General features: G+C 44.7%; 2 protein-coding genes and 2 pseudogenes across 3 annotated transcripts; 2 read left to right on the top strand and 2 right to left on the bottom strand.

The window, feature by feature from the left end:
• On the bottom strand, positions 1–5928 carry LOC100278348 (ribosomal RNA processing protein 36 homolog; annotated as a pseudogene). The gene is made up of 12 exons (NR_157149.1): positions 5252–5928; positions 5055–5144; positions 4509–4679; positions 4009–4272; positions 3529–3632; positions 2325–2378; positions 2026–2208; positions 1859–1940; positions 1613–1667; positions 653–770; positions 496–542; positions 1–410 (listed from the first exon to the last, which is right to left on the bottom strand). The product of NR_157149.1 is annotated as a ribosomal RNA processing protein 36 homolog (transcript).
• Positions 331–4484, top strand: LOC118472124 (uncharacterized; annotated as a pseudogene).
• Positions 5929–14978: 9050 nt separating the features above from the next.
• Positions 14979–15704, bottom strand: LOC103627845 (uncharacterized). The gene has a single exon (XM_008648162.4). It carries the CDS (start codon positions 15693–15695, stop codon positions 15033–15035), a length of 663 nt encoding a protein of 220 aa, XP_008646384.1. The 5' UTR covers positions 15696–15704; the 3' UTR covers positions 14979–15032.
• Positions 15705–15752: 48 nt separating this feature from the next.
• LOC100284386 (BRASSINOSTEROID INSENSITIVE 1-associated receptor kinase 1) lies at positions 15753–16904 on the top strand. Its single transcript, NM_001157281.2, has one exon. It carries the CDS (start codon positions 15815–15817, stop codon positions 16661–16663), a length of 849 nt encoding a protein of 282 aa, NP_001150753.2. The 5' UTR covers positions 15753–15814; the 3' UTR covers positions 16664–16904.
• The last annotated feature ends 7564 nt before the right edge of the window (positions 16905–24468 follow it).

Below are 24468 nucleotides of genomic sequence, written 5' to 3'. Positions count from 1 at the left end.
GCAAAAAAACAAATAGTAGTAGAGATGTTGTTGCGATAGTGAAAATGTCAGCTGGAGTAATATATGAACAAATCTGCCAGCATATGCAGTATAGTTGTAACTGAAAATGCAGAGAGTGAAATGAGAAACATAAAAAACCACCATGGACGCCTGCACTATATTCTTAAGAAGTAGTAGAGATTGTGCACGGAGCTGACGATTGTACGGCTAGGGCAACAAAGTAACAGAGACACTGACTGTCCAGTGTCCAGCCACCATGAGAACACCGTCCTAAAATCATCCTTTCACTCGCCTCCAGAATCAGGAAACTATTATACATCTCCACTGCGTCGGTACGGCATGAACCGATGATCTTTGGAGGCATTCTTCCTCCACCGCTTTTCCATGAATGCATCAAGCTTTCCTGCCTCCTGTGAGCAATGAACACGAATTTTATGAACTGAGACAAATACCCCAGCTTTCAAAAAAACTCTCAGTAAACCTTATAGACTTTACCTTGAGCTCGTTGTACTTGTTCATCAGCTTCCTTTCGCGAAGTTCAGCTGGTGAACAAAAAATCAACCATCAGGTTGAGGAACAGATAGTAACCATTTGATTAGAAGATAGACCGACAGTGAGGAGAGGAAGGAGGTATTGGGATTGAGGAACTCACGTTTCTTCAGATAGTATGGTCATTTTCCAGCCTTTGTTGTCTCCCTCTCTTTCTTGATATGCTCACGCAAGATTTCCGATTCAACGTTCTTTGGAGGATGAGACTTCAACTGCTTATCCTGTAGGTAGTTACATTCCAGGAATCAACTAAACCAATCAATCATATTGCTCCCAGAAAATGCAAGCCACGAAACAAATATATGCAGAAAAGGCCATTTGAGTGGTAGGTCATGCTAAATTTTATATTACTTGAATACCAGTAAGCTACATACTAAACAGAAAAGTGCCTCCGTTCTCGAATATTTGTCGTCCGCTAGTTTATTTTTTAACTAAAACGTGACAAATAAAAAAGGGAGTAATATAAAAAGATAATACCCGTGTAAACTATGTAGCATAAGCAAACTATGACTAAATTGAAACTAAAACTATAAAAAGGTAATGCTACGGTAACAAGTATGGCATCTGTGGACAACTGAACATCCCTGTCATATCTTGCCTAGACCCAGTACAATACTGCACGCTTGATATGTTGCCGCAGTAGACAATCTATTTTCCCATATGCAATGTTATTAAAAGTTAGAACATCAAAAAAATTGTCCTAATGTTCATAATAAAAAGACAGCAGGCAGTTAAGTTCAGAAAAGCAAGACAAGGGGAAAATGCAGGACAAATAGTGCACGGAAGCTAGTTGAAACAACCTAATGTTCATAAGAATTATCTAAGAAAGAAACAAGTAATGGGCGCTATTGGCCTACCATATGCACAAAGCTTCTTATCTATTTGATTGAGGCAACAAAATATAGTAGACAACCATGCTCTCTATCTCAAAATGGAAAGTTAACACATGTAACTGAAAATGATATGATTATATGAATGGTAAGTATGGCTAATGAGATATTTTATAGTTTTCAGGGTTAAGAAGACTGGTTTAAATATGGTAAATAATTAGTAGAGCGCCTACCCAAACTTGCATTCTCTTTTTCCATCTCAACAATACAAGCTAATCTATCATGAACCTGTCAAGAACATATTGCCAGTTTAGCTCCATAGCAAAACATTATCATAAAAAACTATGACAGTCTCTCACATCTAAAAGTTTTTGTGCTGCTTCTTGTTTGAACTTCTTGTCGTACATGAAATAATATAAAAATTAACCTCCTAAAGATGCAAATGCTTACAGACTTATGCCATGCTAGCCAGAAGTTACCATTCTCGGGGTATACCAGCTTCATCACGAGCCGTGTAGTTGAATGGACCCTTCATTACAACTTCGTACTCCTTTATCAAGTCTAATGTTTAAGTGAACATTCCATTAGTTAGCATGATCTTGTATAATCATATATTACACACTATAAAATTAGGAGGAGAGCAAACCTTGGAAAGTATTGCTTGGTTCACGACCCATCACTTGGCATTCTTTGAGAAATCAATACAAACCATAGAGGCATGTGCAAGCTCTTCCTCTACCACTCTTGCCACATTGTCTGCAGATCGATGGTCCCCAAAACCAGATAACCTTTGGACTAATCTTGGTCCAGCAGCAAGGCCTCTGGCTTCCTATCAAGGTTCTCATAATCAAGATATTAGTCAATTTTAATAATGTAGAGTTCTTCAGCAAGCATTGTGACCTAAAACATAAACTACAACTATCTGAGAAGTAACAATATCCTCACCTGAACAAATGACTACACAAGATATTTAACCCATAGGGAACTCTAGGACTGGCCCTGCTTTTTCACCATTGTGTACCAGGAAAAAATAAAGTATAATGAGAACCTTGAAATTCTACCTCACTTGTGCTTATCCAGTCCCCCTAGGCAAACGAACAAGAGTGACAAGTTCAGTACTTCAAGCCAACGACAGTCTCGATTTGTTTTCTAGAAATTGCAATGGAACAATGTATTCTTTTTCATGTTTTTTATATAGGATAAAAAGTCGGGATACAAATATTCTGGGAAAATAGATTGTTTTTTGAGAAGAGAGAAAAATCATGCCTTAAACAGCATGCAATCAATTCTGACTAAGTTTTTTCTAGAATAGCGAAAATAAACCTGCCAAAGTTTTAGCTTACAAAGCCTACTATGTGTATGATGTTGTGCAGTGCAAGCTCTGATGACGATCAAGAACACGCTCAAGGACCCCCACGGCGTGCTCAAGAACTGGGACCAGGACTCCGTGGATCCCTGCAGCTGGACCATAGTCAGCTGCTCGCTAGAGAACTTCGTCACCGGACTGTAAGCATCATTCCACTCCCTCGATCGCTCTCCCATCCCATCTGCACAACTCTTCCCCGTGTCCATGTGTTCTTATTACCGATGTTTGTGGCTGTTTGATCGTTTGGCAGGGAGGTCCCAGGTCAGAACCTCTCTGGCCTGCTCTCCCCAAGCATAGGGAACCTGACGAACCTTGAGACTATGTGAGTGTGTTACTTCCTTCTCGCGTTTCTGCTTTCAGTCAGTGTGCATGGACGTGTGGTGTGGTTCCTTTTTTTTGGCTGGAGCGAGGTTGATCGTTTGCTTCCCTTCCCTGCTGCTGCAGTCTCCTGCAGAACAACAACATCACCGGCCTAATCCCAGCAGAGATCGGCAAGCTTACAAAGCTTACAAATCATGCCTTAAACAGCGTGCAATCAATTTTGACTAAGTTTTTTCTAGAATAGCGAAAATAAACCTGCCAAAGTTTTAGCTTACATGTGGTCATCCTCAAGCTTTCCTACATTGTCACAATTTTCACACTTGGACAATAAATGGTTTATTAAAGGATTTTTTTTTAAAAAAGTAAAGAGTCAGTACTACAATTATCAGCATCAAAGTAAAGTTACGGTTTTTAAAAATGGAGAAGAATAAAAAAGTAGAAATCTGAAAATATATGAATTACCTTTTTGCTGGTAGCAGCATCTATTGCTTACATGTGGTCATCCTGGGAGGCTGCAGTTTACTTGGACTTCACCGTATGCTTCGCATTTCACAAGAACCCCCTCTCTGTGCACCAATCAACGAACAGGATACCAAACAGCAAACGAGCCTCAGTAACATAAGAAAAATTAAATAAAACATAAGTAGGGTAGTTTCATGTGCTATTATGCTATACCACTACTTAATAGTATGAATCTTCATTCTTATGATGCTCTTTTTTTCTATATTTTCATAGCACTTGCTAAAGTGCAGAGCATTCATAAATTGAAGGTATAAAAAAATAGATTGGAGCTCAATGTACAGAATTAATACAAAAATGCTGAACAATAGTACCTTCCAGAAACATTTGACCAATTACTGTGACTAAGGTCCTAAAAGCCATATTAGCAGAATTAATGGATCCCGTTTATAAGACATTAAAAAAGAAAAAAAACTGGAATACCTGTTCACATATGCATCAAGTTCCTCGACTATGTTAACATAGACTTCATTGCTTGCATCCTTGACTGTTGTTCTTCGCCAAGGTACAAAAGAAGCAGCTGCATCTGGAAGTTTGCTGCCAAGGGTAGAACTCTTGCCAGTAACAACATTCAACATTTTGTTCACAATATTAGGTGGGGTGATCATCTCTTTCAAGATGTTTGGCTCAGTTGTGAGTGGAAAACCATTATCCATCATCTCATCCAAAATCTTCAGTCGTTAAGCACTATAGAATTAGAGAAATTTCAGAATACATGCACTGGCAAGTGGCAACCGCTTAGCAAGCAGCAAAACTTGATTGCAGCATGCAGATTAGGAAATTTATAACAGACTCAACAAATTCAACAGTAGATCAATGGCCTGCCTTGATCTTTTAAATTTATCACAAAATCCTGAAGAAATTTATTAAAATGAATAATATAGACAAGTGCATGGTCACAAAAATGAAAAAGAAAACAATACCTTTGTACAGCTCCTTGTAGAAGCAGCCTGGGTCTTTCTTTGGAGGTGACAGTGTGCTGGTCCTTTGCTCCAAGAATTCCATACACCCGAATTGGGGAAGACGATGCCAAGGTAGTGCCATTTTTTTTGTGATACTATGTGGAACGGTTAGCAGGGACGCGCAGAGGTAAACTACAAGAAGGAAGAATCAGAAGCAGGTTCGATTCCAACAGGATATGATATGGCAAGCTGCCAAGCATCACTCATCGCCAAGGCTAAGGTAAGGTGTCCACAAGAAACAAGCGGCTAGACAACAGTGAGTCCAAAAATAGAGAGCCGACCGCTAGGCTGTGGGCAGCAAGCTGCCAATCTGGGAAAGAGTACAGCACCAAAACCAAAAGCATCGACATCATCACCGCCGCCGCCGTGTATGGAGAGGAGCATAAACACACCAGAGAGTTGAGAGCAGAGCAAGAAGAGAACTTAAAATGGCATAAATCATAATCATACATGGAGGAGGAAGAGGAAGCAAACGTGAACACAAGCTAAGAGGGAGCCGCACCGCACCTTATCAACGAAAAAGAGCTCCTCGCCGTTGACGTCCACCTCAAGGACGACACCGACAGCGCTAATCTTAAGACTCCGTTCCTCCCAACCCTGCAAGTTTTGAACTTTAAAGCAACATGGCGATGATGCGAGGCAAAAAGGCTGCGGTGATGTGGGGATGGAGTGGAAGCAAAGGTGGGAGAGGATGCGGCACCCACGCAGAAAGCCCAAGCCGCCAAATGGCTAGACGCTGAAGCGCACCTAATGCTCTGAGCAGAGCAGTTAATGGATGCAAAGTTGGTGCTCGCGCCCTGACTGACACACCCTTTGCCGTGCTGTGCGGCGGCGGCAACTCCCTGCCGACCACTGGCGCGGACGGGTCGAAGCGCCGCGTCTGCTACTTCTACGACGCGGAGGTGGGCAACTGCTACTACGAGCATTGCCACCCGATGAAGCCGCACCGCATCCGCATGACCCACGCGCTGCTCGGCCGCTACGGCCTCCTCGACCAGATGCAAGTGTTCCGCCCTCACCCTGCCCGCGACCGCGACCTCTGCCGCTTCCACGCCGACGATTACGTCTCCTTCCTCCGGTCCGTCACCCCCGAAACGCAGCAGGATCAGATCCGCGCGCTCAAGCGCTTCAGCGTCGGCGAGGACTGCCCCCATCTTCGACGGTCTCTACAGTTTCTGCCAGACGTACGCGGGGGGCTCCGTTGGCGGCTGGAAGTGAGCGAGGATGGAAGGGGAGCATGGCATGGGGGCGACGATGGAAGGCAGGGCTGTGATCTTGCATACGACGGAATCAGGGCGCCGAAGCGAGATCTGCGGGCGTGGCTGGCGGGCGGAATCAGACAGGCGCGACGCGTGGTGTGGGAGAGGGAAATATGATTTTGGGGGCTGGGAATGCCGGTTGTCGCTGCCGCGGAGGGAGACCTGAGCGGAGGGGGCGGAGGGCGTTGATGGCGGCTTCGATCACGGTTTCAGGGAGCGGAGCGAAGGGAGGATGTCGGGGGGCAGAACGTCCATCCTGTGGACGCCTACGCTGCATTCTTAAGAGATAGTAAAGATTATTTATTTGTTGTTTGAATATGGTGTTCACATGATGACAAATAGGTGCAATTCACATAAACAGATAAAGGAAATCACTTTTCTCCTTTTATATGATCTCTTACAATTTAGGTGTTACATAAATTACCCAAATACGAAATAGAGGTAACAAACTGTATTGGATAAAATTTTCATGTCCTGAACAGTACATATCGAAGTATTTATAGGCGTTTTCATCTTCGTAATTCATGTAAAAAAAGGCTTAGATACCCTTGAACTATAAGATTACCATTGTTTGTTTACTCAATGATAATATGGTCAATATTCATCTTTATCAGCTATTGAGTCCTTGTAGAAGGTTAATCTTCACGGGCATGTTCGCTTGATTGTATGAGCATGTAGGTCTCTCTATCAAGGCTTCGCTAGTCATGTGGCTTCCTGGGAAGTCTTCGTGATGCATGCTGGTGACAGCAAAGGTAGCAAACCGGCAATAAACAAACTGTACTAGTATGTGGAGAGCAGCACATGGACAGTCACCGGAACCACCAAAATCGCGCACACGGCGTAGGACATGCCTCTTTCGTGCCAGCCACTTTTTGAGTTTTGGTCACAAGAACCCAGTCATGCAAGAGTAAAACAGTAGAAGGTGAGACAGGATCAAGGAAAGTATAGAAAGAATCAGAGTAAGGTAAGTAGATAATGGTTGTCCAGTTCTATCTAGGTTTCGTCCTACAGTCAACATTCCTCTGATACCACTTCTGTAACACCCGGATTTTAGAGGTCCAAAACCCGGGGTTGACATAAACACCAGGTATGCTGGGACCAAGTCTCATACATATGATGTATAGTGGCACAGGATCGAATGTCACAACTTTATATATAACAGGAGTTCTATACAAAATAAATAATTACATTATAAGGAGACAACGGTCCAGCAACCCAAAGTTGACTGGGAGACGACGGCCTAGACCTCTCACGAACTCATCACAGCATCCTCCATGAGCATCATCCTGCAGTACCTGGTCTTGACCTGTGGTGTATGTGAGACAGCAAGAGTGAGCTCACATACGTTCATCGCTCAACAAGTTGTGGGGAATAATGTGCATGAACTCGCCAAAGGTGGGAGCTCACGTGAAGTGTAAGGCTTACCAAAGAAGATGGTTAGAGCTGAGCATTGCTTTTAAAGTTGGTCAAAATTTTATTAGCAGTTACTAAGTATAAGTAAATACCAACCCAGTTAAATAGTAGAACCAAAGTAACAACTTCACCTGCGATGCAATGCATATGACAAATTGAATTTAGTTCCATAATTTAATCATGTGAGTGTCCGAGCCGCTCATGACCGTGAGCACGGCTAGTATACCAGTTTTACACTCTGCAGAGGTTGCGCATCTTTACCCACAAGTCGTGTATCCCATGTCGCCAGGGTTTGCAAAGCCCTTAGACACTTCCGAGGTGAATGGCTAGGGATCCACTACGAGGCCTTTACAAAGTTCCACTAGCTTCCGAAAACCCGCTACAGTTTATAGGAAGATCCAGTACAGGAATCCCTTGCAGGACCGCCATCGCAGCAAAATCCTCCCGAGGGCACTTCCCGCACTGACCTCTCCCCTACTGCCCTTGCCCCTTTCGGGTAAGGTAGTCTTCCACTAGCTTTCCTAATTAATCAGCCAAGGGCGTCCCATTAAACCCCTGTGGTAGCACTGTTTTCCCGGGTGGTTCTCCATGTTCCAATTAACATAATGATCTCAACATGAACAATAAATAACAACTGATAACAAAAATGTAACCATGGATAGTGTATCTCCATACCCAAAACCACATATAGCACTAGCAAGTACTACCCAGAAAGTTCAGTGGTAAACAAGGTATAAAGATAGACAAACTAGGGTAACCTATTGGGTCCCATCAAAATTAACCTATGCAGATCATTATGATTAATTAGAACATGAGTAGGTAAAAAGAAGTGATCAAGGGCACAACTTGCCTGGGCCTTGAGAATCCAGGTACCAGGATGATCCTCAGGTGATACGTATCCTCACTGCTAGTCGTAGCAATTCAAACAAACATTGTATAGCAAGAATTAACATTACACCAAACATGTAAATAAAATACACAGTAATAAACTAGACACTAAAATGAGATCATAGGAACTGGAATCATTAATTTTGGAGTTATAGATTTTAAGTTATGGATTTTCTAATGTTTTATGTGTTTAATACAAGATTAAGTATTAGATAAATTTAAATGAGCCTTTCATGCCAAAACAGAGGCACAAAATGATGAAGAATGTTATTACAAAATTTTAGAAACTGGAATGGTTCAATTTGGAGCTAAAATGAATTTTCTATGAATTATCTAAGTTCTAGCAATTATTTTCATATTAAAAATCCATTTTCTATTTTATTTATTCAATTTAAACGAGTTCTGGACTGGGCCTCAATAACAGAAAACCGCAGGGGGTTCAGCGCAAGAAACCCGAGACACGGGGAACAGTGCCCGAGGGACGGCGGGTTGATTCACTGAAACCCGAGGGTCTCATATGAAAAACGACCCGGTACGCATCACAGGCCGCACGATGGAACTTCAACGACTCAGATAACCTATACGGATTTACTACCGGCCGATCGAGATCGGACGGCGCGCGATCCCCGGTCGAAGCGGTACGCATCAGGCTCAATCGCGACCGAAGATGCTCGATCCAACGGCGAGCACGTATCTCTCCCCTACCCTTGACCAACGCGGCGGCGCCAATAATCCCCGGCGGCGCAGCCCGTCGGCGAGGCCACGGTCGGCGACTTGGTGCTCTAATCCACAATCCTACGGGCGCTATGCTACGAGCAGTACAAGGCGAAAGACGTGGAGAGGACCATACCGCGAATCGCGCAGTCATATGCCCTGGCCACGACGCATGGCGGCACCGCCGCGAACCATTTGCTCCGGTGAGCAATTGAAGCTGCCCCGATGTTCGGTCCTGCCCGAACGATGCACAAACGACTTCCCTGGGTCCCGGCGACGCTACTTGACCACAAATCGGAGGCGGGGCGCAAGCACAGAGGAGGTTTCTCCATCGGCGGCCGCGGGGCGGCAATGGCGGGCGCGGCTGCGTGGTGGGCTGTGTTGGGGAAATAGGGCACGAGCGGCAGGGTCGAGGGACCGCCAATTTGTAGACGCGGTAAGGAACCGAGCGGCGCAACGGCCCCGAAATCTACGGCGAGGCCCCGCCATGCTCGCGCGTTTGTTGCGGTGAAGAAGATGGAGTCCGGTGTCCGTGAGTCTGTCTGGTGGGCCCGTGTAGCAGCCACACGTGAGAATGGAGGAGCGAGCGCGAGCCGCGCGCGGATACGCCTGACGAAACGGCCCACCCGTCAGTGACAGAGTAAAGGATGCGAGCGTGAGAGAAAGAGAGGCTGACGTGAGGGCCCCGCATGTCAGCGAAACAGATGAGAGGGCGCGTGCGGGAGTAGAAATTTGGGCCGCGAGGGAAAGAAAAGCCAGGTGGGCCGAATTCCAGGTTGCGGCCCAACAGCAGGTTTTATTCTTTTTCCTTTTTTTCTTTTCTATTTTCTTTTCTCCATTTTCAAATCCAATTTGAGTTCAAGTTTAAATTCAAACTTTTGTGAATAACTGGTCCTCAGTTTGAATAGTATAATTTAATATTATAAGTGTGAAGGATGTTTATTCTGATTTTATTTTATTTTATGTAGGATTTTTCTTAGTTCTTCCCTTCTCTTTTACTTTCTATTTTCTATTCCAAATTCAGAATTTGGGTGTTACAAATCCTACCCCCCTTAAAAATAATCTCGTCCCCGAGATTTGTAAGAAAAGGGAATACAAAAGGATTGGTTTGCAATTTAGCTTTTAATTTCTAAATCAAGGGTCTCTCTTTTTATTATTAGTAAGTGATAGGAGAGCATGGGTATCATATGTATGTCCACTTTATTATGTAGGATAGAAGATGTCTTTAGGGTATATATAGGTTTGGGACAAGAAAGAGTAGGATAAGAAAAAAAAAAACTCCATCCAAGATTGTGGATCTTGACTCATCTTGGTGACCTCACTTGATCCTTGAAGACTTGAGTTGGTGCTCATCCTTCCTTGATGAAGTTGATCATATTCTTCGGTCTTGTCTTATTGATTAGGAGTTAGTGTATATTATCGGGCTAGAGAATATGGTCAAGATAGGTATGGTTGAGATAGACTACATGATGTAGGTCAAAAGTTTGTGTGATGTTAGGTGGGGATAGGCAGATCATGCAATCCATCATTACTCTATTGGTTGGGTTGTTATGTAACTTGTTATATAGGTCAAGTTGTTGGGTATGGCCAAGTTGATATAAGTCTCCAAATTAGGCTTAAGTGATTTTAGGAGTATGGTCTTATCCTTTCTACCAGCATTAAGTAACTCACACTAGCTTAGATCATATTGGGTTAGATAGAATCCAGATTAGGTTGGTATGACTAGTTTAAACTAGTTAAGATTAGCTAGATCAACCAGGGTAGGATAAATATTATAAGGGTATGTTAGAATCTTTTAAGATAGGATGGATTATATGATATAGGTAGGCCATTGTTCAAGGATAAGTTGGTATAAGACATTAATTTAGGTTAAGATATATTTGTAGAGACAGTGTCTAACCTATATCACCAACTTAACTAACTTGTTAATATCTCACTTTAGATTGGGTCATATTTAGATTAGATAGAATCTGGATTAGGTTGGATATAACTAGATTAGACTAGATAATATCTAATTACTTTGGATTAGATCCTGGTTGTTACTAGGGTAGGGTAAATATGCTTATTAGGGCCAGATGAATCCATAAGGATAAGGTAGAATCTTTTGAGGTCAGTTAGATCTATTAGGATAGGATAGAATCTTTTCAAGATAAGGTGAGTATCTTTTAGGATAAGATGGATCTATTAAGATAAGGGAGAATCTTTTAAGATAAGATGAATTGGTTAGAATGAGATCTTTTAGGATAAGATAAATCTCTTAAGCTAGATAGGTTCCAATGGGGATAATCTAGGCTGTCTAGTTATTTTATAAATATATTTTTATACCTATGTGTATTTGCAGATGTAATTGTGGACATTACTCCACAACTAATCACACTCAATCAAAAATCCAAATCAGACAAATATCATAAGGACAAACATTCAAGCATATAAATATTTACAAAAAAAAAATAGTTTTGTTTTTGTTCCTAGGATTAGGTCTCCTATTCCTAAAGTCACTTTAGGCACTGGATTTCAAAGTGTGAAATCCACATTTGTCTTTAGAATGAAAAGGTAAGAATAATCAGAGTAAAGCGGAAATAGACGAGAAAAGATTAAGAAAAGTTTAGAAAAGAATCAGAGTAGCAAAGGTAAGGTTAATCAGAGTAAAACAGTAGAAGGTGAGACAGGATCAAGGAAAGTATAGAAAGAATCAGAGTAAGGTAAGTAGATAATGGTTGTCCAGTTCTATCTAGGTTTCGTCCTACAGTCAACATTCCTCTGATACCACTTCTGTAACACCCGGATTTTAGAGGTCCAAAACCCGGGGTTGACATAAACACCAGGTATGCTGGGACCAAGTCTCATACATATGATGTATAGTGGCACAGGATCGAATGTCACAACTTTATATATAACAGGAGTTCTATACAAAATAAATAATTACATTATAAGGAGACAACGGTCCAGCAACCCAAAGTTGACTGGGAGACGACGGCCTAGACCTCTCACGAACTCATCACAGCATCCTCCATGAGCATCATCCTGCAGTACCTGGTCTTGACCTGTGGTGTATGTGAGACAGCAAGAGTGAGCTCACATACGTTCATCGCTCAACAAGTTGTGGGGAATAATGTGCATGAACTCGCCAAAGGTGGGAGCTCACGTGAAGTGTAAGGCTTACCAAAGAAGATGGTTAGAGCTGAGCATTGCTTTTAAAGTTGGTCAAAATTTTATTAGCAGTTACTAAGTATAAGTAAATACCAACCCAGTTAAATAGTAGAACCAAAGTAACAACTTCACCTGCGATGCAATGCATATGACAAATTGAATTTAGTTCCATAATTTAATCATGTGAGTGTCCGAGCCGCTCATGACCGTGAGCACGGCTAGTATACCAGTTTTACACTCTGCAGAGGTTGCGCATCTTTACCCACAAGTCGTGTATCCCATGTCGCCAGGGTTTGCAAAGCCCTTAGACACTTCCGAGGTGAATGGCTAGGGATCCACTACGAGGCCTTTACAAAGTTCCACTAGCTTCCGAAAACCCGCTACAGTTTATAGGAAGATCCAGTACAGGAATCCCTTGCAGGACCGCCATCGCAGCAAAATCCTCCCGAGGGCACTTCCCGCACTGACCTCTCCCCTACTGCCCTTGCCCCTTTCGGGTAAGGTAGTCTTCCACTAGCTTTCCTAATTAATCAGCCAAGGGCGTCCCATTAAACCCCTGTGGTAGCACTGTTTTCCCGGGTGGTTCTCCATGTTCCAATTAACATAATGATCTCAACATGAACAATAAATAACAACTGATAACAAAAATGTAACCATGGATAGTGTATCTCCATACCCAAAACCACATATAGCACTAGCAAGTACTACCCAGAAAGTTCAGTGGTAAACAAGGTATAAAGATAGACAAACTAGGGTAACCTATTGGGTCCCATCAAAATTAACCTATGCAGATCATTATGATTAATTAGAACATGAGTAGGTAAAAAGAAGTGATCAAGGGCACAACTTGCCTGGGCCTTGAGAATCCAGGTACCAGGATGATCCTCAGGTGATACGTATCCTCACTGCTAGTCGTAGCAATTCAAACAAACATTGTATAGCAAGAATTAACATTACACCAAACATGTAAATAAAATACACAGTAATAAACTAGACACTAAAATGAGATCATAGGAACTGGAATCATTAATTTTGGAGTTATAGATTTTAAGTTATGGATTTTCTAATGTTTTATGTGTTTAATACAAGATTAAGTATTAGATAAATTTAAATGAGCCTTTCATGCCAAAACAGAGGCACAAAATGATGAAGAATGTTATTACAAAATTTTAGAAACTGGAATGGTTCAATTTGGAGCTAAAATGAATTTTCTATGAATTATCTAAGTTCTAGCAATTATTTTCATATTAAAAATCCATTTTCTATTTTATTTATTCAATTTAAACGAGTTCTGGACTGGGCCTCAATAACAGAAAACCGCAGGGGGTTCAGCGCAAGAAACCCGAGACACGGGGAACAGTGCCCGAGGGACGGCGGGTTGATTCACTGAAACCCGAGGGTCTCATATGAAAAACGACCCGGTACGCATCACAGGCCGCACGATGGAACTTCAACGACTCAGATAACCTATACGGATTTACTACCGGCCGATCGAGATCGGACGGCGCGCGATCCCCGGTCGAAGCGGTACGCATCAGGCTCAATCGCGACCGAAGATGCTCGATCCAACGGCGAGCACGTATCTCTCCCCTACCCTTGACCAACGCGGCGGCGCCAATAATCCCCGGCGGCGCAGCCCGTCGGCGAGGCCACGGTCGGCGACTTGGTGCTCTAATCCACAATCCTACGGGCGCTATGCTACGAGCAGTACAAGGCGAAAGACGTGGAGAGGACCATACCGCGAATCGCGCAGTCATATGCCCTGGCCACGACGCATGGCGGCACCGCCGCGAACCATTTGCTCCGGTGAGCAATTGAAGCTGCCCCGATGTTCGGTCCTGCCCGAACGATGCACAAACGACTTCCCTGGGTCCCGGCGACGCTACTTGACCACAAATCGGAGGCGGGGCGCAAGCACAGAGGAGGTTTCTCCATCGGCGGCCGCGGGGCGGCAATGGCGGGCGCGGCTGCGTGGTGGGCTGTGTTGGGGAAATAGGGCACGAGCGGCAGGGTCGAGGGACCGCCAATTTGTAGACGCGGTAAGGAACCGAGCGGCGCAACGGCCCCGAAATCTACGGCGAGGCCCCGCCATGCTCGCGCGTTTGTTGCGGTGAAGAAGATGGAGTCCGGTGTCCGTGAGTCTGTCTGGTGGGCCCGTGTAGCAGCCACACGTGAGAATGGAGGAGCGAGCGCGAGCCGCGCGCGGATACGCCTGACGAAACGGCCCACCCGTCAGTGACAGAGTAAAGGATGCGAGCGTGAGAGAAAGAGAGGCTGACGTGAGGGCCCCGCATGTCAGCGAAACAGATGAGAGGGCGCGTGCGGGAGTAGAAATTTGGGCCGCGAGGGAAAGAAAAGCCAGGTGGGCCGAATTCCAGGTTGCGGCCCAACAGCAGGTTTTATTCTTTTTCCTTTTTTTCTTTTCTATTTTCTTTTCTCCATTTTCAAATCCAATTTGAGTTCAAGTTTAAATTCAAACTTTTGTGAATAACTGGTCCTCAGTTTGAATAGTATAATTTAATATTATAAGTGTGAAGGATGTTTATTCTGATTTTATTTTATTTTATGTAGGATTTTTCTTAGTTCTTCCCTTCTCTTTTACTTTCTATTTTCTATTCCAAATTCAGAATTTGGGTGTTACAATTTGTAAAGGGTCGTCAGTTGAAAAAGACAGGTTAAGACGTCTTAAGAAAAATGTTGGGAAAGGGTTCCCGTGGTTGTCAGCAAACAATGCTTTGTTACTTAACGGAGCCATTACAAGACCAGTCTGAATACGGCCAAACAGAAGATAATTAATTAGAGCATCTCAAGAGTTCCCAACAATTTCTTCCCAAAATCAAGGGATTCCAAGTCGCCAAAAATTATTGGAGGAGTATCATTTCCAACAATTTCCAATAAAACCAATTCTAAAATACCATACTGAACTACCTTTCTAGAACAAAAAGGTAATTCCTGCTAAAATATTTTCACATCATTCAGTACCACACTGACCAACCAGTCGAGTGTATCTCATGCGATCTGGAGCTTGTTTCAATATTGCACAAGGGACATCATTCAGTTCTTAACTTTTGTTCACAACAATGTTTCTGTACAGATGTTTTTGATATGCCCCTAGGCAATCACTACCATAGAGGCAATCGCCTGATAGAGGAAGCAGCAGGCTTTGGCGGCCTTGGCTTGTCAGCGCCGGCCGGCGGACATACAGGAGCTTGAAGAAGTTCTTCGTTTGCGTTAGCTGAATGGTTGCTTGAGGAAGTTGAGCTTGAGGGCCAGCTTCCCATAGTGCTGCTCCACAGTAGTCCTCACGTACTTGCTGCTGCTTGACCTGCTCCGCTCTTCTTGTCGAGGAAACGGAGCCAGAAAACATCGCGGAGCGGGGCGCTGGCCGCGGGCGGCCTGGAATATTTCGCCGTCGCAGCAGAGCACGCCCAGCACCTGCTCCAGCGCACCGCCGCCACAGCCGACGCTTCCTCGCGCTCCGTTCCCGTCCCACCGCGGCCGCTGCGCCAGCTTGTCCTTGTTCCAGCCGCCGCTCACGACGCGGCCGTGCAGCACGTCTAGGAGAAGCCGAGGATGACAGCGAAATGTGATTGGCAGGAGAAGCAGAGGAGCACAACGAAAGGTGGCCGGAAGGAGCGGCGGCGGCGGTGGACGGGCTGGATTGGGCGGGTGGAAATGATGGCGCGCGCGACGGGATCACGGGAAGAGTTAAACAGGCCCACATGTCGGCTTTCTTTTTGCGAGGAGAGGTAAGTAGGAGAGGACAGAGGAGAGAAGAGATGACAAGCTCCCCCAAAATCTCCACTCCCGGAGTGAGCTCCCCACCACCACCTCCGTCCCCAAATGTCCCGTCACCATCACCACGCCGCCACTATCGCTGCTGCCGTGCTCTTCCTCCTCACAGCGCCTCCTTGCGCCGCCGACCCTAACGACGAGCGTTGCCTGACTCACCTCCACCAGTCCCTCTCCGATTCCTCCGGAAGGCTCAACTGGACCAAGGCGGCGATCTCTGCGCCGTGCGACGGCTTCTTCTCGCACCTCCAAGGCGTCACCTGCAACAACGGGCGCGTGTACAAGCTAGCCCTCCCGGATCTCTCGCTCGGGGGCACCGTCCCGCCGGAGCTCTCCAACTGCACCAACCTCCAGTCGCTGGACCTGTCCGCGAACGCGCTGTCCGGCGCCATCCCGACGGAGCTCTCCGCGCTGCTGAACCTCGCCGTGCTCAACCTCTCCGCGAACGCGCTCTCTGGCGCCATCCCGCGGGAGCTCGCCAGCTGCGCCTACCTCAACGTCATAGATCTCCATGGCAACCAGCTGTCCGGCCCCATCCCCGAGGAACTCGGCCTCCTCGTCCGGCTCTCGACCTTCGACGTCTCCTACAACCGCCTCTCTGGCCCCATCCCCGTGCTCCTCGCCAACCGCTCCGGCGCCGGCACGGCAGCCGTCGGGACGGCGAGGTTCAACGCCAGCTCCTTCGTAGGGAACAAGGGCTTGTACGGGTACCCGCTGCCGCCGATGCGGACGCGGGGGCTCTCCGTGCTCGCCATCGTTGGCATCGGCCTTGGCAGCGGGCTGCTCAGCCTTGTGCTTAGCTTCTCCGCCGTGTGTCTGTGGCTCCGCGCCACGGACCGGCGGACTCCCACCACCCCTGGCGAGGAGGGCAAGATCTCCCAGCCCATGCCGAACTACTGAATCCATCAAAGGTTGCATCTTTGGACATATAATTCCTCGTAATTGAACTGAACACGAGATTTTTCAGCTGGGCTTGCAACAAAGGTTCCACCTTGAATAGATTTTGGTTGGATTCTTGAAGCCAGTATTGGATTCTGGAACGGGATCCGAGGAGCATACCAGACATCTTGCTGCAGGCTGGTTGTGTCAGTAGTGGATCTTCTAATCGCTGTAGCTTTTTAATAACTAATGATTTTGTTGTTGCTCTTATTTACTGTTTGGCAGAGTGACAGTTGAACTTGTGTTTCGGCTTGTTCGCTGCGGCTTGCTGCGGCTGCAATCCGGCTGCGGCTGCGGCTTCTACAGTATTTTTCTCTCTATGGATTGCAGCTGCAGCAGTCCAAACAGCTGCAACAGTGTCGGCTTGCAGCCTGCCGAACACGCCCTTTATAGTGAGGAATATTTGTCTGTAGACAACTGGTCTTGCTCACCCGAAAGTCCGAATCCAGCGCTACTTCGATACTTTACTTTTTTTTCTCTCACTCTCTAATCTACTTCTAATATTATCCGTCCATCATTAGATTAGGTTAGGTTAGGCCAGCTCCGTTGCGGGTAACCAGGTGTTACCAGTTGGATTATTTTAAGGTCAAAGTTGTTTAGTAGATTAAAGTTGAGGTCTAAAATTTTAGACCGCCTAGCGATCTAAAGTTTCGTGATATAATCTAAACTTAAAACTATATTTTGGATCTATTTAAAGTGAACTGGTAATCTAAACTTTAAACTATATTTTAGATCTATTTGAAGTAGAGTTGTCTAATATCTAATGGCTAAACTTTAGATCGTGGGACGCGAACATTGTCGTAACAGTATTATTTATCAACCTTCATGGGCCTCCACAAGCGCGACCGTGGATTTTTTTTTCTTTCAAAAAGCGATCAATCATCTCGAAACAAAGTGCTGCCGGAGGGAATGCTTAAGTCCTATTTCGAATTCCGCTAGCAGGTGTCCGTGCTAACAGTACAATAAACCTATAAAACAGTAGAGCGAATATACATTACTAATCATGATACTCCCTCCGCTGAATAGTTCAATTTTGCACTATCCAACGACAACTAAAACAAAACGAAAGGAGTAAAAGTGAACGGGATAACGAGTGCAAAAAAAAAGCGTGTCGTGACAACGTATTTTCACTTATGCCACTGATGTTATTTTCAGCTACAGGAACAATAGAATAACCATTTTTATTCAGTTAAGGACCTTTACAAATTATCATCTATAATTTTACATGAATTATACATTTTCTCATAGCAGTATAAGCCAATAGACAGGTAAACAAATAAAGCAAAAGAATTTGGCAGATCGTTTAGTCTTTGTCTCTATAATTAGTTTTATAATTTGAATGTATTTAATTTAATACCCATAGTTGACATTTAAATGTTGGATGTGGTACATACTAAATTTTAGTTAGGGAAACCAAGCACCCTAGTCGAACCAATCAAACCTCCACTAACTCCACCCTCGGTAACACCATACAGCAATAGAGTTGTAATTGGATCGAATACGGATGGATATTACTCGTACCATATTTATTTTTATCTTTACTCTTTGGATTCGGATCTGGTACATATATTATTGAGTTGTGTTGGATAAGATTTGAATGGATATCGATATTTTAAATATCAAGCTTTGAGTATAAGAATATGAATATAAAAGAATCTGATACTGAATACCAGGACACGAATACGTACGATCATTTTATGTTGCGTGCTCCTGTCCCAGATGGTTAATGCAAGAAGACACATAAGATTTATTCTCGTTTGGACAAGAGAAGGCTCTACTCGGGGTTGGCATTGGGCGAGTCGTGACTGCATTTCCTGCTTAGGATTGACCTCAAGCGAGTTGTGACTTGGGTCTCCCACGCCTTGGTAAGGTCGAGAGTGTGTTTTACTTATGGCCCCTTCTTACTCAATCATATATGCACTTTAGGGTTGTGATCTTGTTACCCCTAATTATGGTATCCGACAAATGTAATGAACAATATAATATTAAAAATATAATATTAAAGTTGGGATTAATAATATTGGTCACGTAGAGAGTCTATAGACATGGTTAGGATACTCACTGTCTTCAAAGTCGGGAGGTTGCTCAACATAGACCTCTTCCTTGATTGGTCCATTGAGGAAGGCACTTTTCACGTCCATTTGATAAAGCTTAAAGCCATGGTAAGTAGCATAGGCCAATAATATGCGAATTGACTCAAGCCTAGCTACGGGTGCATAGGTTTCACCGAAATCCAAACCTTCGACTTGGGAATATCCCTTGGCCACAAGTCGTGCTTTGTTCCTTGTCACCACACCATGCTCATCTTGTTTGTTGCGGAAGACCCATTTGGTTCCTACAACATTTTGGTTAGGACGTGGAACCAAGTGCCATACCTCGTTCCTTGTGAAATTGTTGAGCTCCTCTTGCATCGCCACCACCCAATCCGAATCTTGAAGTGCTTCCTCTACCCTGTGTGGCTCAATAGAGGAAACAAAAGAGTAATGTTCACAAAAATGTGCAACACAAGATCTAGTGGTTACCCCCTTATGAATGTCGCCGAGGATGGTGTCGACGGGGTGATCTCGTTGTATTGCTTGGTGGACTCTTGGGTGTGGCGGCCTTTGCTCTTCATCCTCCTTGTCTTCATCATTTGCATCTCCCCTTTGATCATTGCCGTCATTTTGAGGTGGCTCATCTTCTTGATCCTCTTGGTCAACATCTTGAGCCTCATCCTCAATTTGAGTTGGTGGAGATGCTTGCATGGAGGAGGATGGTTGATCTTGTGCATGTGGAGGCTCTTCGGATTCCTTAGGACACACATCCCCAATGGACATGTTCCTTAGCGCTATGCATGGAGCCTGTTCTTCACCTATCTCATCAAGATCAACTTGCTCTACTTGAGAGCCGTTAGTTTCATCAAACACAACGTCACATGAGACTTCAACTAGTCCAGTGGACTTGTTAAAGACCCTATATGCCCTTGTGTTTGAGTCATAACCAAGTAAAAAGCCTTCTACAGTTTTAGAAGCAAATTTAGATTTTCTACCTCTTTTAACAAGAATAAAGCATTTGCTACCAAAAACTCTAAAGTATGAAATGTTGGGCTTTTTACCGGTTAGGAGTTCATAGGATGTCTTCTTGAGGATTCAGTGAAGATATAACCGGTTGATGGCGTAGCAGGCGGTGTTGACCGCTTCGGCCCAAAACCGGTCCGGTGTCTTGTACTCATCAAGCATGGTTCTTGCCATGTCCAATAGAGTTCGATTCTTCCTCTCCACTACACCATTTTGTTGAGGCGTGTAGGGAGAAGAGAACTCATGCTTGATGCCCTCCTCCTCAAGGAAGCCTTCGATTTGAGAGTTCTTGAACTCCGTCCCGTTGTCGCTTCTTATTTTCTTGATCCTTAAGCCGAACTCATTTTGAGCCCGTCTCAAGAATCCCTTTAAGGTCTCTTGGGTTTGAGATTTTTCCTGTAAAAAGAATACCCAAGTGAAGCGAGAATAATCATCCACAATAACAAGACAATACTTACTCCCGCCGATGCTTATGTAAGCAATCGGGCCGAATAGATCCATGTGGAGTAGCTCAAGCGGCCTGTCGGTCGTCATGATGTTCTTGTGTGGATGATGGACTCCAACTTGCTTCCCCGCCTGGCATGCGCTACAAATCCTGTCTTTCTCAAAATGAACATTTGTTAATCCTAAAATGTGCTCTCCCTTTAGAAGCTTATGAAGATTCTTCATCCCAACATGGGCTAGTCGGCGGTGCCAGAGCCAACCCATGTTAGTCTTAGCAATTAAGCATGTGTCGAGCTCAGCTCTATCGAAATCTACTAAGTATAGCTGACCCTCTAATACACCCTTAAATGCTATTGAATCATCACTTCTTCTAAAGACAGTGACACCTACATCAGTAAAAAGACAGTTGTAGCCCATTTGACATAATTGAGAAACAGAAAGCAAGTTGTAATCTAAAGAATCTACAAGAAAAACATTGGAAATAGAATGGTCAGGAGATATAGCAATTTTACCCAATCCTTTGACCAAACCTTGATTTCCATCCCCGAATGTGATAGCTCGTTGGGGATCTTGGTTTTTCTCATATGAGGAGAACATCCTTTTCTCCCCTGTCATGTGGTTTGTGCACCCGCTGTCGAGTATCCAACTTGAGCCCCCGGATGCATAAACCTACAAAACAAATTTAGTTCTTGACTTTAGGTACCCAAACTGTTTTGGGTCCTTTGGCATTAGAAACAAGAACTTTGGGTACCCAAACACAAGTCTTTGACCCCTTGTGTTTGCCCCCAACAAACTTGGCAACGACCTTGCCGGATTTGTTAGTCAAAACATAGGATGCATCAAAAGTTTTAAATGAAATGCTATGTTCATTTGATGCATTAGGAATCTTCTTTCTAGGCAACTTGGCACGGGTTGGTTGCCTAGAGCTAGATGTCTCACCCTTATACATAAAAGCATATTTAGGGCCAGAGTGAGACTTCCTAGAATGAATCTTCCTAATTTTGCTCTCAGGATAGCTGGCAGGGTACAAAATGTAACCCTCGTTATTCTGAGGCATGGGAGCCTTGCCCTTAACAAAGTTAGATAAGTTCTTTGGAGGGGCATTAAGTTTGACATTGTCTCCCCTTTGGAAGCCAATGCCATCCTTGATGCCAGGGCGTCTCCCATTATAAAGCATGCTACGAGCAAATTTAAATTTCTCATTTTCTAAGTTGTGCTCGGCAATTTTAGCATCTAGTTTTGCTATATGATCATTTTGTTGTTTAATTAAAGCCATATGATCATGAATAGCATCAATATCAACATTTCTACATCTAGTACAAATAGTGACATGCTCAATGGTAGATGTAGATGGTTTGCAAGAATTAAGTTCAACAATCTTAACACGAAGTATATCATTCTTATCTCTAAGATCGGCAATTGTAACTTTGCAAACATCAAAATCTTTAGCCTTAGCAATCAAATTTTCATTCTCTAATCTAAGGCTAGCAAGAGAAATGTTTAATTCTTCAATCCTAGCAAGCAAATCATCATTATTATGTCTAGGATTGGGAATTGAAACATTACAAACATGAGAATCAACCTTAGCATTTAAACTAGCATTTTCATTTCTAAGGTTGTCAATCATCTCACGGCAAGTGCTTAGCTCACTAGACAATTTTTCACATTTTTCAACTTGTAGAGCGTAAGCATTTTTAACCTTAACATATTTTTTATTTTTCTTGATTAGGAAGTCCTCTTGGGAGTCCAAGAGATCATCCTTCTCATGGATGGCACTAATTAGTTCATTTAATTTCTCCTTTTGTTCCATGTTAAGGTTGGCAAAAAGAATTCGCAAATTATCTTCTTCACCACTAGCATTGTCATCACTAGAAGATTCATATTTAGTGGAGGAGTTGGATTTAACCTTCTTCTTTTTGCCGTCCTTTGCCATGAGGCACTTGTGGCCGACGTTGGGGAAGAGGAGTCCCTTGGTGACGGCGATGTTGGCGGCGTCCTCGTCGTCGGAGGAGTCGCTAGAGCTTTCGTCGGAGTCCCACTCCCGACAAACATGGGCATCGCCTCCCTTCTTCTTGTAGTACCTTTTCTTCTCCTTTCTTCTCCCCTTCTTGTCGTCGCCCCTGTCACTATCACTTGATAATGGACATTTAGCAATAAAGTGACCGGGCTTACCACACTTGTAGCAAACCTTCTTGGAGCGGGATTTGTAATCCTTTCCCCTCCTTTGCTTGAGGATTTGGCGGAAGCTCTTGATGACGAGCGCCATTTCCTCATTGTCGAGCTTGGAGGCGTCTATTGGTTGTCGACTTGGTGTGGACTCCTCCTTCTTCTCCTCCGTTGCCTTGAATGCAACGGGTTGAGCTTCGGATGTGGTGGCATCATCAAGCTCGTTGATCTTCCTCGAGCCTTCGATCATGCACTCAAAACTCACAAAATTCCCGATAACTTCCTCGGGGGTCATTTTAGTATATCTAGGATTACCACGGATTAATTGAACTTGAGTAGGGTTAAGGAAAATAAGAGATCTTAGAATAACCTTAACCATCTCGTGGTCATCCCACTTTACGCTCCCGAGGTTGCGCACTTGATTCACCAAGGTCTTGAGCCGGTTGTACATGTGTTGTGGCTCCTCCCCTTTGCGAAGCCGGAACCGACCGAGCTCCCCCTCGATCGTTTCCCGCTTGGTGATCTTGGTGAGCTCGTCTCCTTCGTGCGCGGTTTTGAGCACATCCCAAATCTCCTTGGCGCTCTTCAACCCTTGTACTTTGTTATACTCCTCTCTACTTAGAGAGGCGAGGAGTATTGTTGTTGCCTGAGAGTTGAAGTGCTCGATTTGGGCTACCTCATCCTCATCATAGTCCTCATCCCCTACCAACGGTACCTGTGCACCAAACTCAACAACATCCCATATACTTTTGTGGAGCGAGGTTAGATGAAATCGCATTAAATCGCTCCACCTAGCGTAATCTTCACCATCAAAAGTTGGTGGTTTGCCTAATGGGACGGAAAGTAAAGGTGTATGTTTGGAAATGCGAGCGTAATGTAGGGGGATCTTACTATACTTCTTGCGCTCTTGGCGCTTAGAAGTGACGGAGGGCGCATCGGAGTCGGAGGTCGATGTTGATGAAGTGTCGGTCTCGTAGTAGACCACTTTCCTCATCCTCTTGTGCTTGTCGCCTTTCCGATGCGGCTTGTGGGAAGAAGATTTTTCCTTCTTCTCTTTGTGGTGAGAAGAGGAAGACTTTTTCTCCTTCCGTTTGGAGGAGTTCTTCTTCTTCTCCTTTCTCTTGGTGCGGGACTCTTCCGATGAAGTGCTCCCGTGGCTTGTAGTGGGCTTTTCGCCGGTCTCCATCTCCTTCTTGGCGTTATCTCCCGACATCACTTCGAGCGGTTAGGCTCTAATGAAGCACCGGGCTCCGATACCAATTGATAGTTGCCTAGAGGGGGGGTGAATAGGGCGAAACTGAAATTTACAAATATAAACACAACTACAAGCCGGGTTAGCGTTAGAAATATAAACGAGTCCGCGAGAGAGGGCGCAAAACAAATCGCAAGCGAATAATGAAGTGTGTGACACGCCGATTTGTTTTACCGAGGTTCGGTTCTTTCAAACCTACTCCCCGTTGAGGAGGCCACAAAGGCCGGGTCTCTTTCAACCCTTCCCTCTCTCAAACGGTCCCTCGGACCGAGTGAGCTTCTCTTCTTAAATCAAAGCCGGGAACAAAACTTCCCCGCAAGGGCCACCACACAATTGGTGCCTCTTGCCTTGATTACAATGGAGTTTTGATCACAAGAACAAGTGAGAAAGAAAAGAAGCAATCCAAGCGCAAGAGCTCAAAAGAACACGGCAAATCTCTCTCGCTAATCACTAAAGCCTTGTGTGGAATTGGAGAGGATTTGATCTCTTTGTATGTGTCTAGAATTGAATGCCTAGCTCTTGTAAGTGGTTGAGAAGTGGGAAAACTTGGATGCAATGAATGGTGGGGTGGTTGGGGTATTTATAGCCCCAACCACCAAAGGTGGCCGTTGGGAGGCTGTCTGCTCGATGGCACACCGGACAGTCCGGTGCACACCGGACAGTCCGGTGCCCCCTGCCACGTCATCACTGCCGTTGGATTCTGACCGTTGGAGCTTCTGACTTGTGGGCCCGCCTGGGTGTCCGGTGCACACCGGACATGTACTGTTTGCTGTCCGGTGTGCCAGCATGGGCGATTCTGACTCCTGCGCGCGCAGAGCGCGCATTAAATGCGCGGCAGAGAGCCGTTG

The sequence above is a fragment of the Zea mays genome, chromosome 5 (assembly GCF_902167145.1).
Source record: "Zea mays cultivar B73 chromosome 5, Zm-B73-REFERENCE-NAM-5.0, whole genome shotgun sequence".
NCBI lineage: Eukaryota > Viridiplantae > Streptophyta > Magnoliopsida > Poales > Poaceae > Zea > Zea mays.
The sequence above is the reverse complement of the archived record's forward strand: the minus strand, read 5'-3'. Positions and strand labels throughout refer to the sequence as shown.